The following is an 18,371-nucleotide window of genomic DNA, read 5'->3' as shown; positions in this document are numbered from 1 at the left end:
ACACTAACTCGACAATGTACACACTATCTCGGACAATGTACATACTAACCTGACAATGTACACACTAACTTGACATGTACACACTAACTCGACAATGTACACACTATCTCGGACAATGTACATGCTAACCTGACAATGTACACACTAACTTGACATGTACACACTTACTTGACAATGTACACACTAACCTGACAATGTACACACTAACTCGAAAGTGTACACACTAACTCGACAATGTACACACTAACTCATGTACACACTCCCTCGGACAATGTACACACTATCTAGGACAATGTACACACAAACTTGACAATGTACACACTTACTTGAAAATGTACACATTAACTTGATAATGTAAACACTTACTCGACAATGAACACACTTACTTGACAATTTAAACACTAACCTGACAGTGTACACACTAACTTGATAATGTACACACTAACTCGACAATGTACACACTAACTTGACAATTTAAACACTAACTTGACAATGTACACACTAACTCGACAATGTACACACTAACTCGACAATGTACACACTAACTTGACAATTTAAACACTAACTCGACAATGTACACACTAACTTGACAATGTACACACTAACTCGGACAATGTACACATTAACTTGACAATGTACACACTAACTCGACAATGTACACACTAACTGGACAATGTAATCGCTACTCGACATTGTACACATTAACCTGACAGTGTACACACTAACTTGACAATGTACACACTAACTTGATAATGTACACACTAACTTGACAATTTAAACACTAACTCGACAATGTACACATTTACTTGACAATGTACACACTAACCTGACAATGTACACACTTACTTGACAATGTACACACTTACTTGACAATGTACACACTTACTTGACAATGTACACACTTACTTGACAAACCCTACACAACTTCTCTCTGATGTCGCTATACATAAAAACTTGACAAAGTGTACACTCGTGTTGGCTGAACTTATACCCAATATCCACTAAAGCTACTCCTGTTCGCTTATAAGCAACCTCGATAGTATCTCTTTCCTGTAACCTGAAGGATAGAATCATACTGCTGTGTGAAAACAATGATAAAACCTAGGTCAACTGTCAATGAAAATGTGTCTACAGCATGACATATTTAAATTTCTGAACAGACATGTGCACTGTGGATACCTTGATATTGATATCTTAGGGCAACAACCTTCATATCAAGCTATACGTAAGGTTAAAACTGTTCAGTGCATGATAAAGGCCGGAATTAAGTGGGTGATGAACTCCTTGGTGTACCACAGCTAAAGGTTCGTACTCAAGTATTCAACAAAAATCATTTATGTACTTTATTAACTTGATGAAGGTTTTGCAAGATCCGTGATAGCCGGAGTTTCATTTGGCCCTAACACCAGACTGGAACATTCTAACAGATAATTATATGGTATAAGAGCTTACACCAACATCTTGTGTCAAAATGTTCAAGCAGGGTGTCAGGGCCAGAGGAAAGGCTTGCTAGATACATGTTTACCAATGTTTTACAGACAAATTTTGATATCATTATATCCTTTAAGAAAAGCCAATATACTTTTAAATATTAACACTTGCTATACATTGTCTTTGGATGAAGCTAACCAAATTGAATGTATTTATAAGTATTGGTGTTTACGCGTGGTGATTAGGCTCGCGTAAGAATACCAGAGACCATTGTAATTCTTGCCTTAAATCACTAGCGCTTGGAACATGAATTATAAGAAAGCATATTCAAAATAGTTATAAACAATTCCGGCTCTAGGGAAAATAAAAATAAGCTTAAAAATAAAAGTGCGAAATAGGAGTTTTGTCGTCTGCAATCTATATATTGATTTCATGAATCCATTAGTCGATTCCTTAAAGATTTTCAAAGTTAGCCGGGCTGACCCGGAACATATTAATGGAAACATGAAGGCTTTCACTGAACTGAGTGTCGGGGAGTATATTGATATTGAAATGGCATTTTTAGAGTCTGCCGATCTTGACATGCGGCCTCTCTAACATTCAACGTCGGGTCATATTACTGAAATGATTTTCTCTTCGAACTAACTTGTTTATTGTTGATGTCATTGACACACCGGCAGCGCCATCTAGAGCCTTCGGAAGTGTTTTATATGTAGAAACCACAATTTGAATACACTTTAATGCATGTACAGACTCTAATACAAAAATAATTAAATAATACATTTGTGCACTTTACAGGCAGCTCTTAAGAAAAACAAAAACCCCGCGTACCGAGTCGATCGTGTGATCATTTAGTGTGTGTCTACTTAATTAATACAGACACGACACTCTGTTTTATATTGTTTTCACTCCCATTATGAGTAATGCATTTTATATACAATGTCTAATTTCGTAACGCTCAAAATGACCTCCTGTGGAGATTGATAGAACATTCGCTCCTTTGGCAGTGTGGGTCAAGAGGTCAACTCGATGAGTTGTACATTGTCTGGTTTGAAATTGCCGTGACGTCATACGTACAATATTATGACTATGGAATCCCCCGTCATGTCCTGGAGTGACACGGGGAAACTTTAAGATACACCTTCCAAGTTAGAAGGAATCAATGCGATTGATTGAGTAAGGTTTGAGTCGGCGTTGTTTTACGACCTAATTGCGATAGGGTGGTCGGATGGACACAGCGGTAACACACTTGCCTTACACCTAGACGACTGGAGTTCGATTCGACGATCGGGAGTGAAAATGGAGATGGGGTCACCTACCAGATCATATGGGTTTTCTTTGGGTGCTTCGGATTCCTCCAACAGACAGATCCAAGGCACGCTTAAACGATTAATTTAGAGTTGAAAGGGGGGGGGGGGGGGGGATTGTTGTGAAAAAATAGTGTTTACATTTAATATTCACATTTACAATGTTTGATTGGTTTGTTGGTTAAACAGGCCAACGTGTATTGAGCTGGGATATAATGTGAAATTTAGTTATGGTGTGGGTAAAACTATAGAGCTAGAAAGCTCGACTTAAAAGTGTTTGATGTGAGCGTTCGATCATGAAACAGTTCAGCAGTTAACGGCATGATTATTACCAGTCAAAAGTTATCTTAAAGGATCCCTATTTCATTCGCATTTTCGCGGATAAAAGGAATATTCCAACAATATATACAGCTGAAATGAAATCAATACAGCCAAACTTACCTAACACAAACATAATTTCTGCTGTTTACGAAGTTTAATATCTCCGAATTCCGCTCTACCAGATCTTATTTTGGAGAGAAAAAAACAAACATTTCCCTTGCTCCATAATAATTCGTTTCAAACCCAGCTTAACTGTATTGAAAATATAGTCCGTTTCATAACATCCCCGAAAGTTATTCCCGTTCGCTCCAACTGTTTGAGGTCTTTGAACAATCAAAATAAGCAACACTGACAGTATTTATTTTCTTCTAATCTAGAGGATAGGATCATATTGCTGTGTGGAAATAATGATAACCAAGGTCAAAGGTCAATGGAAAGGTTGTGTCTCAAGCATACATGTATATAAATGATACGTTGATATGTATATCTGATGGCGACGACTTTCATATCATATATGTGCCGCTGAAACTTTATTTTGTCAAGGTCGATGATACTTATATATTGTGGGATCTCTTTAATATACAACGCCAGAACTAGAGGTAAGTACTATAATAAATTATTACATTTGGACACTTTAGATCAATAGCTCTTTAAAAGGAAAGAGAGATTTTTATATCAATTGACAAAGTGTACACGATAACCTACTCTATGAAGTTGTAATACACATTAACTTGACAAAGTGTACGTGACAAATTACTCTATGAAGTTGTAATACACATTAACTTGACAAAGTGTACGTGACAAATTACTCTCTGAAGTTGTTATACACATAAACTTGACAAAGTGTACGTGACAAATTACTCTATGAAGTTGTTGTACACATTAACTTGACAAAGTGTACGTGACAAATTACTCTATGGAATTGTTAAACACATTAACTTGACAAAGTGTACGTGACAAATTACTCTATGAAGTTGTTGTACACATTAACTTGACAAAGTGTACGTGACAAATTACTCTATGAAATCGTTATACACATTAACTTGACAAAGTGTACGTGACAAATTACTCTATGAAGTTAAACACATTAACTTGACAAAGTGTACGTGACAAATTACTCTATGAAATTGTTGTACACATTAACTTGACAAAGTGTACGTGACAAATTACTCTATGAAATTGTTATACACATGAACTTGACAAAGTGTACGTGACAAATTACTCTATGAAGTTGTTATACACATTAACTTGACAAAGTGTACGTGACAAATTACTCTATGAAGTTGTTGTACACATTAACTTGACAAAGTGTACGTGACAAATTACTCTATAAAGTTGTTAAACACATTAACTTGACAAAGTGTACGTGACAAATTACTCTATGAAATTGTTGTACACATTAACTTGACAAAGTGTACGTGACAAATTACTCTATAAAATTGTTATACACATGAACTTGACAAAGTGTACGTGACAAATTACTCTATGAAATTGTTATACACATGAACTTGACAAAGTGTACGTGACAAATTACTCTATGAAATTGTTATACACATTAACTTGACAAAGTGTACGTGACAAATTACTCTATGAAGTTGTTGTACACATCTTACTTTTTGAAGTTGTTGTACATACTTGACATAGACCATTTACTCAGATGTTGATGGACACGCCGCTAACCTGATAACATACACACACTGTACACAATATATGTATTTATAAACTTCCATACTATTTATTCAATAATCATGAACTTCATAAGGGTTGATCGCGAGATCTTTTTGCTTAAATTAACCGAAAAAGCAAAACCTCGCGTACCGAGACGATCGTGGGATCATTTAGTGTTTAGACAGATTCTGTCAACATAGGGCAATCTATTTTTATATTTATTGTAATCCCTGAAGCGGGATGTATTTTATAAGCTATTCATCAATGTATTCATTGCTAAGAAATATGCGCATATACATATCTACATTGTATGTACTTTTGAATGGGGGCGGGTGGGTTCGGAGGTTATTTTGTAACGCTCAAAATGACCCTTCTGGCAAGATGCTATAACATCTTTTGCACTGAGTCGGAGAGAGAGAGAGAGATGGGGGGGGGGGGGGGGGGGGGGGTTTCCTGCTGACAAATACATTTTATATTGCTAGGTGGTAATTGTCAGTTTATGAATATAACAACACCCCCACTACAAGAGAATTGTGTTATTTATTTACAAAGTCGGTTCTTTCATGAATTTTTCATGTTTGCGCTGTCTAGATTTTTATACGGATCGACATGTATCATTTGGTCAGTTTTCTGTTGGTTTTTACTGGACAGAGTAAGGCACGCAATTTTGTAGGACAGATAGACTATCTGTTGTCTGCTTCGATTTTCCTTGCTATGATGTAATATAAAATTGAGCATGTAATAAGAAGATTAATACAGGATGATATTACGTGACAATACATAGCATGGCTAAGGTCTGATTTTTTTTTTAATACACATAAACATGCACGTGTGGTTACATGAATAATACAAGATGTAACGGGAAAGCCTGGCAGGACATGTTACCTCCTCCTTACCAGATTAGCTGCATCTAACAAGCATTTATATAGTGCTCAATCACTCCATTTGGGTAAGTCTACAAAATGCATTTTTAAAGTTGTTGTGCACTTTATGGCACGCATTATTTGCATTATGAACATATGAAAATGTGATACCTTCTCCAATGATAGAAATCAATTTGCCTGTGACCTACGAGGCCATTGGCCTCTTGTCACAATCATACTGACAGCCTATCCTGGACGCGGCGGCGTGGCACCCAACTTCGCTTCCGTGGCACCCTACCTGTCAAATTATACCGACAGTAGTCTAACAAGTCTGCTAAACCTCAATTAGATATCTGCAACTACCAGTTGAGCCAGTAACCTTCCAAGCAGGGAGTACGCTCGGCTAATGGTCAAAATTCGTGGCTCTGTCACGGAGAAGATTAAGAAAAAACAATATTAAGAAAGAAATGAGGAAATGGCGATTCCACATTAGGTCGCTTATTGCGATTCAGGCACTGACAATTGTATGTACTCTGACCCTGCATGGTTTATACTAAGAGGACATAATGTATGACTGCATAATTGTTTTTCACGAGACTTATACTCACGGTTGTCCTGAACGGAACTAGTTCGCGGGCATTTCTTGCAAAACTGCCTTGCAAATATTCTGCATTGAAAATTTCTTTACGCATGAGTATGCATAAACACATTTTCGTTGTAAATTTATTTTCGCGTTATATATAATGACCTACAATATAACAAAATTAAACCCCCACGAATATTATCAACTAAACAGTATACTGTATGAACACTCAGACTACAGACAAACAAACATATTATTTCTTTGAAATGAAAGTATACAGTACATTTAGGAGTTTCAGTTCATACGGAAGGCAGTATTGTCGGGAATCTAATCTATGGATAGTTCCTATTTTCATGATTTCTATGACAGATATCGGTTACTGGCGGAGAAACTAACAAGACAATGTTTCGAGAGACTCAAGTTGATGATTACTGTGACGAAGTTTTATGAGCAACATCATGATCTCAATTGGAAATGCTATACTGTAATGTGAAACATGAAAGCAGGTGCTCGATGCTCGTTGACATGCCATTGTCACCACCCTAGTTCTCGATGTGAGAATGTGACTTAACCCGCAATTGACCTAGACATGCATGGCGAGTTGTCGATGAAGTTGAAGACGCTTACGTTTTAGGAACACTTGGTCCGTTGTCTTGGTTGACATACAAATCTATATTTTCGTTCATATTTCCCCCTCGTTTTAGATTCATGTTCTCGTTGTGATTTCAGTATCATTTGTTTGTTTTTGTCTTTGTTAGTATTGATGGTCAATTGGCTACGTATTTCACTGTGCATCCTCTATACTCTATAGACTACGATCACATTCGCTCTATGTATCAATTGAAATTGAAGGCACACATCTAGCTATTAGGCTTGTGTTAGTATAACCCCTTAAACATCGCAATGGCGTTGCGTTTATTTGGTTACAAAGGACCTCAAATTCCATGTCAGTCTTTTTAACGGCATGGCAATCCCGAGATTCGTTTGTTGAACATTAATGGATCAAATGAGTCTTTTTATTTTGATTGACATTTAAGCTGAGAGTGAGCCTTCATAGTCGAGGAATGCAGAGAACGTAAGTGAACGTTACACCTAGAGTATGGAGGATATTCTTCAGGATGCCAAGGTCAGCCTTTCTATGATTAGATGCTTCAAACAGATTGACGTTTGACATAAGTTTCTGTTTTACGGTCAGTTCGTTCAACCTTTTAAATTCTATTTGGTTTATTTCGTACGGAAATCGTCTACTTCTTGTATTGTTTGGACCTGGGTTATTCTAATTGTTTGGATTCTATATTGATATTGGCAAGCTCGAAAGCATAGCAGATACATGTATATTGTATGTGTTTTATTAATTCTATGATATACACCAGGCTTTGTACATGTTTGTGTATTATGCAATAGAGTTTTATTATCATACCGTCATTACAAAAAAGACACACACTTTCTTAGACAGGTAATATTAAAGATTTATGCTTTCGCTGAATAGGTGATAAACTTTTATCAGAATTTATTGATTGGTAGGAGGATAAGGATGAAACCATCTCATGGACAATTAAATATTTTGCCTCATGTGGCACAGTGAATAGCGTCAATGCTTATCAATAAGATGGCCGGGTTGTAACTGACAGGATAAGGGGTTTTTCTTATTGCGTTCTCGCAAAGGTCATGTGATGACGGTGTTAACAGATTGAATCTAGAATTATCGCCACCAAATGACCTTTGTGAGGACGTTTATTCCACTGACCACTGAAGGATGCTTTAATAATGCTATCGCGTTTAGATGATTTACCTTAATACTGTAGCGATACACCAACTTAGTCGAATGACACTGGACAATATCTCTTACTGTACTTTTTCATTATATTCAGGTGATAACACACAGGGACCACAGTTTCCCACTGGTCCACTACCATCAATATGACGGACACTGATCCTGACAACATGGGGGCGCCACCTACACCAGACGACACTGAAGACGATATTATCTACGAACTTCCGGTTGACCGAGGATGGGCTTGGGTCGTCCTAGTAGGTATGTAGTTTTATAACGAAACATTTATTCAAATTTGAGGTTGGCTTCAACTGTCACATCTCTATCCATCTCTTTAAATTGGGAGCTTCGCAATTTGATGTAACCTCCTCACCATGCGCTAATAGTATTAATAGGAATTATTGCATATATTATGACGCAAAAGTTATGAAATAAACCTATCATCTTACGATTTTGTTATTAAAGATGAAAAGCATTGCAGGCAAATGATTTTCAATTAGAAGGGATTTTTTTCTTTTCATACTTTAAAAGTAATCCATAAGCAATCATGTTCAATCGAAACTCGGAAGAAAATCAAATATCAAAAATATAACGAGCAAACATATTTATTCATGGAACTACTACAATTCTAATATCTATTAAACAAATGACTTTGCAATGATTATAATATACTCGAAAATGAACGTTTATCTTATCTATATAAAGGTTGGTATTTGGGAAAACTATAGGAGTGAGAAGGCAGTGCGGCGATTCGGTGATAGCTATTTTTAGACGATGATGTTTTGGGGGGTTGCGGGATAAACTGTCTATTAAGAACGTGATAGGGTATTTCTATAAATAGCCAATGACGTTGATGAAAGCGACAGGTGTGGGGGTTGACGTTACTCTTTCTGTGAAGGAGGCGCCTCGATAGAGTGGTGTGATAGAATGGTTATGACTTTGGTAAAGGTGACATGTTTTTTTATCAATTGCGTTTGGCTGTTAAGAAAGTAATATGGTCGAAGTAATATGGTTGATAACTGTGATGAAAATGATAGCATCGTGATACAAATGTATATAGGGAACATGACTGGCGACGCTGCAAGGTATGATGAGGTAGGAGCGATCAAATACTCAAAGGGTTATGATTCTACATTGTTTACATGAAAGATATCGTTCGGTTTTTTATCAGGTCCGTACCAGTTGTACCAAATAGGCATTCTTTTATATGATAGAACGGAAATGAATGAAAAGCGAGTTTCCAAGATGGCGGCCGTCTCTAAAAAAACATGCTTCAAACAAAGGAATAGTCTTTTATCTTTTTAATCACGTATAACATATATAAAATCAATTAGAGCTATGAGTATGAGGTGGTATTGTATAAAGAATACAAACACATGTTAACTATATATTTTATATTTGTTACACGCAGCCTCTACACTTATCACCACGCTGTACGCCGGACTTTTTAAAAGTTTCGGGATATTCTACGTGGAAATCCTGGAGGTTTATGACGGAAATGTGTCCACTACGTCTTTGATATCCTCACTACAATTTGCAGTCTATTGTGTCACAAGTACGTATGCTTGTTTGTATGTTTTAAAAAAGTGATAACCAAGAATATTATTTTGTCATGTTGCGTCCACGTAACAACTAAGGTTATATAAAGAGGATGAACACGAATGTCAAGGTCATCGACAGATTATACCACAAATTGAGGTGGTTATATGACACTCAAACTGGTCACATTATACGGAAAACAGGTTAAGGCCGTAGGGAGCCAGTGTCTATAAATGATGCGGGCCATTCGAGAAAACTGTTAAGTGCCTCTTAAAGAGACCTAATTGGAATATGGAAGAATGGTGACCCATTCGACGACATTATTTTGACAAAGTTCTACCGGGTTGTGCTTAGGGATATACAAGAATATCATCTGGATAACTGGCCTGTAGGTACGTAGGATGTATATCTCCGGTCCCATTTCATGATTCGGAAGAGACGACTAAATTTGAAACCTTATCTGTTCTCTTCTTCCTTTTCTTCTTCCTTCTTCGTTATATATCTCTTGACACTGCCTCGCTTTTCGCCTTAGGTTGAGTATCTCGACACACATGGGAGGCAGTCTTAAAATGACCATATATGTTGATTTGGTTATGAAAAAATGGAAATCAAAAACCAAACCATTTCGACACCATTTATCAGATCCCAGAAAGTTTTGGTGTGATAATGCTTTCGAAATTCCAAAGGTAATAGGGAGGGAATTTTAGGCCCATTCTGATTGGCTTAGTTTCTCTTCAGGTTTTCCACAACTTTTGTTCATCGCTGAGACAAGCATCCGCTTAGGTATTTTTTATGTTGCGAGTAAGTTTAAACTTGAATACATGCCTTTCATTTCCTCAATAATGAAAAAAAACGTTCCCCACTGGGATTTGATCCCGTGACCTCTATATGAGGCAAAGGATATCAATTACGTTACACTATCCTAACGCGATTCTAGATACTCCTATACAATTTTATTCATCTATATTCAGTTCCATGTAGTAACGTATGGTCCGATATGAATCTTGACCTTTAAACACAATCAGGACCTTCACCTTAGACATATAAAAGCTGTACGCAACACGCCAATCTGTAAGCTTAGATTTATCTATGTAATTTCATTAACTCCCATCTGTATTTAATGTACAATCAATTAAATTATTCAGAAGTTATGGTCTAAGAAAACAATTCGGGCGAATTGACGGACGGACGGTCGGACAAAGCAGCGAACGTTGTATGAACATTTTTAGGGGGAGCATAAACATTTAAAAGTATTGTATTACTTGAGTATGCGCATTTTCCCGAAATCTTGGTAACTACCTGATTGTCTTTTCAAGCTGTTCCTATCATGACGTCACTGCTGCGTCATTGCAGTATCAGGACATGCCAGATAGCAGGTATCCTGGTTACGGTTGCGGGATTCGGTCTGAGCTCTCTGGTCCACAGCTTGGAACTTCTTATCCTCACACAGAGCATTCTCAGTGGTAAGCTACAATATCATCTAATATGCTACAGCAATACACATTCTTGATAGTAAGGAAACCCTAATTGGAAATTGGATCATCTTATTATTACGTGTATTACTATACTGACACCCTGTTATATAAGAAGTTTTATTTCTCCTGACGAAGTCACAAGTAGTCGTAAATATCTTCATCTTATATGCATGTTCATTTCATTACTGCCCAATTCACAGTTGCTACATCTTAACTTGGGTTAGAGTCCTTTTACGTTTTCTGTGATATTCTAATGGTAAAGACCAGTTCACATTCATTTTCGATATAATGTGATATGATATGTGGGGCGGTTTTTTTATCGTGCCTAATATGTATTTTAGAGAGATATTCCTTTAAAAACGTCCGTCATTCGTGACATGTACAACTGCAAATTACAAGTAATTCCTTTTTACTTGTTTCAGGATTAGGAATGGCGCTAGTGTACCCAACAGCCATCGTCTTGGTCGGTAAATATTTTCAGGGACGTATTGGGTTAGCTAATGGCGTCCTGATGTCAGGGTATGCTCTTGGGGGCGTCGCGTTACCGCCCCTTGTACGATATATTCTAGATGAGTACAGACTGGAGGGGGCTTTGCTACTGACAGCAGGGATCATACTGAACTGTCTCCCGCCAGCCTGCTTACTACGATCGATGGATTTTTATAAAAAGACACAAGCGACAACAAACAGACGACCGAAGGAAGGGAGTTTTGTTGTGAATGAATTTAAGCAATCTACACAAGAAAGCACTACAATACCACCAAACATTTGTGTAAAATCAGATACAATTAATGGCATTTCTACAGCATTTAATGACTCTCACCCGACGTATCAATCGTTGGCCCTGCTTTCAGGATATAATCAAGATGCAACCAACGCAAGTGCTTCGGCTCCTAATCTCTCTTCGCCTAAATTCATACCAAATCGTGTATCAACAAAAGAGAAAAATAACAGTGAGAGCCATATTGAAACATTAGCAGTACAGTGTAATACTGTGTATTCAGGGCGTATTAATAAATACTTCAGTATAGGAGAATTTACAAATCTATCGCAAGAGATAGTAAGGAATGCACCGAAAGATAATGATTCGTCAAAATCTTCTTCCTTGTCGTGTTGGATGAAACGTTTGTTTAACGAATGTAAATCCTGGCAAATGTTCAGCCCGAAATTGTGGAAAAATAAACAGTTTCTGATACTTATTCCAATATATTGTTTATCAAGTGTTGGACCAGAAACGTCTCATCTCTTTACACCTTCTTTCGCGAAGGACAGGGGAGTGTCAAACTCTAAGATAGCAATTCTTGTCTCCATTCAGTGTATGTGTGATTTCGTCGGTGAGTAAAACTGAACTTTTCCTATATCTATTTTGGTGATAACTCTTTTTCACATCACCAAGCTATATTTTCGATCAATATCCATTTAAGGTCAAAAGGAATGGTACATGATATTGTATACTAGCACAAAATGGATCATCTTGTGATGTATCAGTATGAGATAGGAAGACATATTGTACCATTGTCAATGACACAAATTATCTAGACGTTATTCTTCTCTATTCTTATCTCCTTGGTAGGAGAGTTGATAAAAACATAACTGAACTGAACATAGCTGAAGTCCTACTATCTTTATGACAAAAAAATCAAAGTACTGAAAGTCCTACTATTTGAAACTTTTAACACAAAATTAAAGTACCGAAATACTGAAAACCCTACTATTTAATCATATAACAACAGAGAATATCAACATAATCATAAACAAAACCATAATTCTAAAATCAGTAATACCAGGATACGAACAAAATATAGTTAACCCAGTTGAAGATTTGTAATGAATATCTTTAAAAAAAAACTTACAACAATACAGGGTATATTCATCTTCATATAGTCCTTCGCCTCTTATTTCCATCTATTATTCATTTACGGAATTATCGACCGCTGAACCTGCATGGGTTAACTATTACTTACTTATTTTATATCAATGGACATAACTTTTATCACGCATTAGCATAATGACACTTATAATTTTGTGTTTAAGGTCGTGTCTTCAATGGCTATATAGCAGATCTCCCATGGATTAGACGACAGCAAATCGTAATGGTTACCCAGATGATAGCCGGTATAATAATGCAGATGACCCCATTGTTTAAAACCTATTGGTCACTTGCCCTTTTCTCAACTGGCTATGGACTTACCGCGGGTATCATATTTGTATTGTTTCCACCAATTCTATCAACTGCCATTGGTCGAGACATGTTTCCTGCTGGTATGGCCGTCATGATATTAATAAAAGGATCTTTCGTTTCTGGAATAATTCCAATATTAGGTAAGAAGATGTTCCACATTTTATCAGTATAATAAAGACTATGGAATATACAAGACAGCCAAACATAGCTAATTGTTGTTTTTATATGTACAAAAATATGGTCAAATACCTTTGTCTCACTACACGATTATAGGAGACGACAACATTTGTTTTATTTCACTTTTCACCCTAATAGATTAGCTTTGATAGCTTTCCGCTATACAGTTTCTTAAAATGCTAGTATAACGTACTCTCTCAGCTTTAGTTTCCTTTCTGGTAGTGCTTCTCTTTGAGATTCTGGTATAAACTGATACAAGAGTCATTCTTCAAGTGAGAATATGACTACCGTATCCATATTGTTACGCTAAGATCGAAATCCACGTTGGGCAGCTGCCTGGTACTGGTAGATTAATTTGTTTACGGGTTATCTACATTTTGATCACCTGATTTGCTTTTTTCATACAATTTAAAAGCATGTCCCGATATGTGTTATCCAATTTACATATGTGTATGTTTCATTTCAGGTTATCTCCGAGACTGTACCAGCGAATACCACGCCACATTCCACTTCATGGGTGCAACGTCATTAGCATCGGCCATCTTATTAATACTGTTTGATAAGGCTTACGTTAAAAAAGAAACAACTTCTACTGCCATTTAATGAACACAAGATTTTATATTCTGATTGCTTTAAGCTCACGTGGTCCAAAGGACCACTATGCTTATGTCATGACACGATGTCCGTCCTCCATACTCATCCAATATCCTTGTGGAATGCATCAGCGATTCCTTTGGTTTACTGGCAGCTATATTCGCCGCCAATTAAAAAAACTTGTCATACCTACATTAAATCATCATTGCACCTTGTTAAAAATGTAACACATGTACCCGAGAAGCATTACTCTTCTATCGCAAAATGTGAAACTATTTTGACAATGTGTTTATATGTCCTAAATAGCATTTGTTTATCATGAAGCTACCTCATTTTTTACTCAATTGGTTACAACGATATTATAACTAATGGTGGAATTTTACCTTTGCCTAGAGGAGTTTTATCAGAAAAATACTATATATAATAATTGTTCATGTACTTGGATCTTGATTAATTTTGGTTTATATCATCATTTGGTAAATAGGAATAATATATTTTGTATATAATCAGAGGAGGTTTGATCTCCCTTGGTTCGAGAGATATTGACGCAAAAACGTGCTGTCATTCCAAAAATACATACATAAATAAATATACACCACCAAAGTATAATTCATTAATCGCCCGCGTTCTGTGAAAATAAATATTTGATGTTAAATTTGATTTTTAATTGCGTTTATCGGGGAGCGACTTTGAATGTGAGAATGCAAAATAAATTAAAGGTAGATCCCGAGACGGTAATAAATACTTACCATGTATAACCATGATTGCCGCAATACCCAGGTGGTGGATACAGGCCCTTTGAGCACATTGAATGAGATTGATCAAGAGTAATGACAACAATTATGTTATTCATGTTTGATGCGTGCTAGACTGTTGTGTAACGGTGACGTATATGTAGCTGATTCATTAGGAAAGGGAGATAACACCTACCGTAATTACGTGTATCTGTACGGTTTAATCAGGTTTATTGTGTGAAAACTACAAATTATTTTACAACTGGACATAAAGTGAAATTCTATAACATGAAAAATGTGATTCAAAATCATGTTATTGTCAGAATGTGTTCATGCGATAGAATTTATAAACCATGGAAGAAAATTGGCTTAATGAACACTTGAGTTTCTGGTAGACATGTACTTCCTAGCAATTGGAATAATTTGCGGTAACTTATGAAATCTTCCTTAGAGGAAAGTACAGTATCCAAAGGCTGCAGTAAATTCGGGGTAAATGCAATAAAATTGTTTAACAATTTCCCATGATAGAACTGTTTGTATGTATATGAACACGACAGATGTATAACAGGGCATGGTGTCCAGTATAAAATGTTTTTTTACAATTTCTTATTGGATATGTATGTATTAATTGTGCGAGGCATCTTGTTGCTTGTAAGACATAATGTTATCTTTTATATTGTTATAATTATATATATGTGTGTATGTGTGTGTATGCGTGTGTAATCTCAATTAAGCATTTGATAAGAGCAGGGTATGGCCATAACTAAGTACTATTCATAGTGTCTTGATTTGAAATAGATAGTTTATCTTTGTATCAAAACATGGGGTTTTCTCTACATTAATTATTTCAGTGTTATTGTTTTTACTTCTACTCTCGAGTACGGCTATTGTAATGAACTGAATAAAGTATATAAGTGAACATGCGGATGATTTACCGTGTTTCAAGTCAAACTGCCGACAAAACAAGTAAACTCTACCGTTCTTATGTATACTACTCCACTCTTTCACGTGTTAAAGCCACATACTCCCAAATAACCTAAAACTCTAGTTGCACACATGTATTAATGGCAATCCAAGATGCTCATTCACGCTATGCTAATATCTAAATTACCACTGGCCTTGACGCTTGACCGGGGCAGTCCTTGGGACAGCAGTGTATAATCGCCGCATTTATTTATAACCCGAGAATTGTCACGGGGCCGAGAACTAGGCTATAACAACATGCACTGCGCATTAACTACACACATGACCGTTGTTTACATACCGAGTATACGTGAACTTTGAATAATAATGCTTTCATTTAAACATATTAACAAAATATTCGCGAAATAACTGAAACAATAAACAAACATCTAAATACTTAATTTTAAAATGTAGCAATATGCATAAAACAAAAACATCGATGAAATTTTAGATAGGTCAAGTTGACAATGTTCAAAAGCTAACTAGCAATCCAATAGACGTCCGGAAAAATCGGAATTCGAGTCTATTTCCTTTTCATTTCTCGCTACGTTCTAACGAATCATTTCCTTTCCTAAGGAAATACTTGGGTTTTGCAAATTCCAGTTCCTTTAACGATTCTCTTTGGCAGAATCTGTCTGTTTTTTGGCAGGCTCATGCATTCGGCGTTCCGCCATTTTGTATAGACTGATAACCCGCCCGTTGCATTATGGGACTAGTTCGCATAGAAACTTGGTTTGTCGGCCCCAGTTATTAGTTTTGGGAATGTCTCGTATACATTCATAAATACTTATTTTCCTCTAGTTTCTTATTTGCAATAATTTGTTAGGTATATACATGTAGTAAGTCTGAAAACTGTAAAGAGCTCGAAATGTAAATAATTCTTTGGGAGTATGTGGCTTTAAGACGCGGAAAGATATAACCTGTACAGGAATTCTTCGGAACACACATTGTTTTCTGCATTAAAATAGGTGTGGTCTTCTATGTTTGAATGCGATTAGTTCTTCAAGTATTTACCTCTTTTTGATTTTTTTCTTGGAGCTGCTGAAACAACCGCCTGAAGAACGCAATAGTTCACGTTACATTATGATGATAGTTTTCGACCAATCACCAATGTAAACAACGATATTTTAAATCCTTGATTTAAAACCCTTATAAAGCAACCACACAGATGATTATTCCATCAATGCAAGAGTTGACTACAGAATGGCTACTTCATGCCGTCCTTCTGAAACATTCAATATACTTCAATAGCACACATGTGATAACATCATCTTAGTCAAAATGAAAAAGAGTTGATGTGGAATTATATATTAAAAATCTACCTCTAGCTTAAAGTTAGTAAGGTTAGAAGAAAAAAAACATATTTTAATCTTAAACCAAGTGATTTTTGACCCGTGATTGATTGTCTCATTCTGGACATACTGAAGTTGCAAGAAATTCTTGGAAATTTACAATCAACCGCCGTCTCCGTGGAGTATGGTTAACAAACTATCTCAAGAATGTGTTCATTGATGTCACTTTAGGGCAGTGCTTTCCTGGGCGAAACACCGAAGGACGGGTTTACTGTACCTTCTCACTGTAATAGCATGCCCAAGGAACATTGAGCTGTTATATTGACAACGGAATTAACCCCTTAAGTTAGTTGCAGAGCAGCAACCGAAGCCTTCCGTCAAAATTAACTAATGGGGGGGGGGGGGGGGGGGGGGGGGGGGGGGGGGGGGGGGTATCGGGGGGGGGGGGGGGGTATCGGGGGGGGGGTGCAATATTGAGTATAAACATTAAGAAGAGAGGAAAAATGTGTAGGAATAAGGAAAAAACAAAAACTCTTGTTTATGATTTGCGCAATAGGGTCAGTATATACAATTCTGATGTTTTGCTGAGACGTATGCCTCCATATTGAAACATCACTTAAAGAAACCCCCAAGCTGAAAGATCACAAATTGCGCCGACAGAGTATGGAGACGTAAGTTGACCAAATATGTGCTTATCAAGTGTCATTTAATTAACAACTATATATTTATTTAGTATATCAATTTTAAATGATTAAATTATGTCAAAACACATTCAAACGAAAAATCATCTTTTCATCTGGTGCAGGATGGTCTGGGAAAACAATATTTTACAACAAATTTCGTAATGATCCCGCCTTGCATGTAGGTGCAAGAATTGGACAGACAGACCAGCAGCTGTCATGGAATTCCTGCTCGCAACAATTGTAATAATTTATTTCATGTCCGTCTATATCTATCTTATGTTAAGATATCAGTTTAAAAGGGATAATAGGCGGTTATTTCTCATGACATTTTTGTAAAATTGGTACTGTATCTACACACTGCTTAGCGTCAAGCTTTTGAAATATATCTGTAAAGACTAGTTAGCCTGTGGTCAGTGTAATGTGTTCTGTTTCAGTGTCATATTAATGTCCGAATTAACATGACACAAAGCTTAACCATATGAAAATGGTCTTTATTACCAAGCAATGTGTCGCGGTATGGGACATGTACTGTTCTGTAAGACCGCTTTGTGTGCTTACCTGTTTGCAATTGGACAGTTGTTATCTACCTGTTCTTAAGATGTTTTAACGTGCTTTTACGCTACAAAGGTATGGATATGAAACAAGTCCCACAATTCACACTCTCTGTTAAAACAAAGGTGTTTGCCAAAACCGAGCGGCTTGTTCTTAGTTATACTTAAAAGGATGGGATGTATATTGCCACAATTTCCGGGGTTTATGGGATATTCATTTAAATATATTGACTT

The 18,371-nt window shown here is 36.5% G+C and overlaps 1 protein-coding gene across 1 annotated transcript; it reads left to right on the top strand.

Annotated features, from left to right (window-relative positions):
• Positions 1 to 8,050: 8,050 nt before the first annotated feature.
• Positions 8,051 to 15,571, top strand: LOC117342937 (monocarboxylate transporter 5-like). The gene is made up of 6 exons (XM_033905236.1): positions 8,051 to 8,208; positions 9,359 to 9,502; positions 10,803 to 10,949; positions 11,384 to 12,295; positions 12,996 to 13,283; positions 13,787 to 15,571. Exons 1-6 carry the CDS (start codon positions 8,094 to 8,096, stop codon positions 13,921 to 13,923), a joined length of 1,743 nt encoding a protein of 580 aa, XP_033761127.1. The 5' UTR covers positions 8,051 to 8,093; the 3' UTR covers positions 13,924 to 15,571.
• Positions 15,572 to 18,371: the final 2,800 nt, after the last annotated feature.

This window comes from Pecten maximus, chromosome 14 (genome assembly GCF_902652985.1).
Source record: "Pecten maximus chromosome 14, xPecMax1.1, whole genome shotgun sequence".
Taxonomy (NCBI): Eukaryota; Metazoa; Mollusca; class Bivalvia; order Pectinida; family Pectinidae; genus Pecten; species Pecten maximus.
This window is presented reverse-complemented; position numbering and strand designations above follow the sequence as displayed.

Bases quoted from the DNA above. Each gene is read 5' to 3' on its own strand.
- LOC117342937 (XM_033905236.1), top strand. From the start codon at position 8,094: ATGACGGACACTGATCCTGACAACATGGGGGCGCCACCTACACCAGAC. The intron at 8,209-9,358 runs GTATGTAGTTTT...TGTTACACGCAG, and splicing joins GGCTTGGGTCGTCCTAGTAG to CCTCTACACTTATCACCACG. The intron at 10,950-11,383 runs GTAAGCTACAAT...TACTTGTTTCAG, and splicing joins CACACAGAGCATTCTCAGTG to GATTAGGAATGGCGCTAGTG.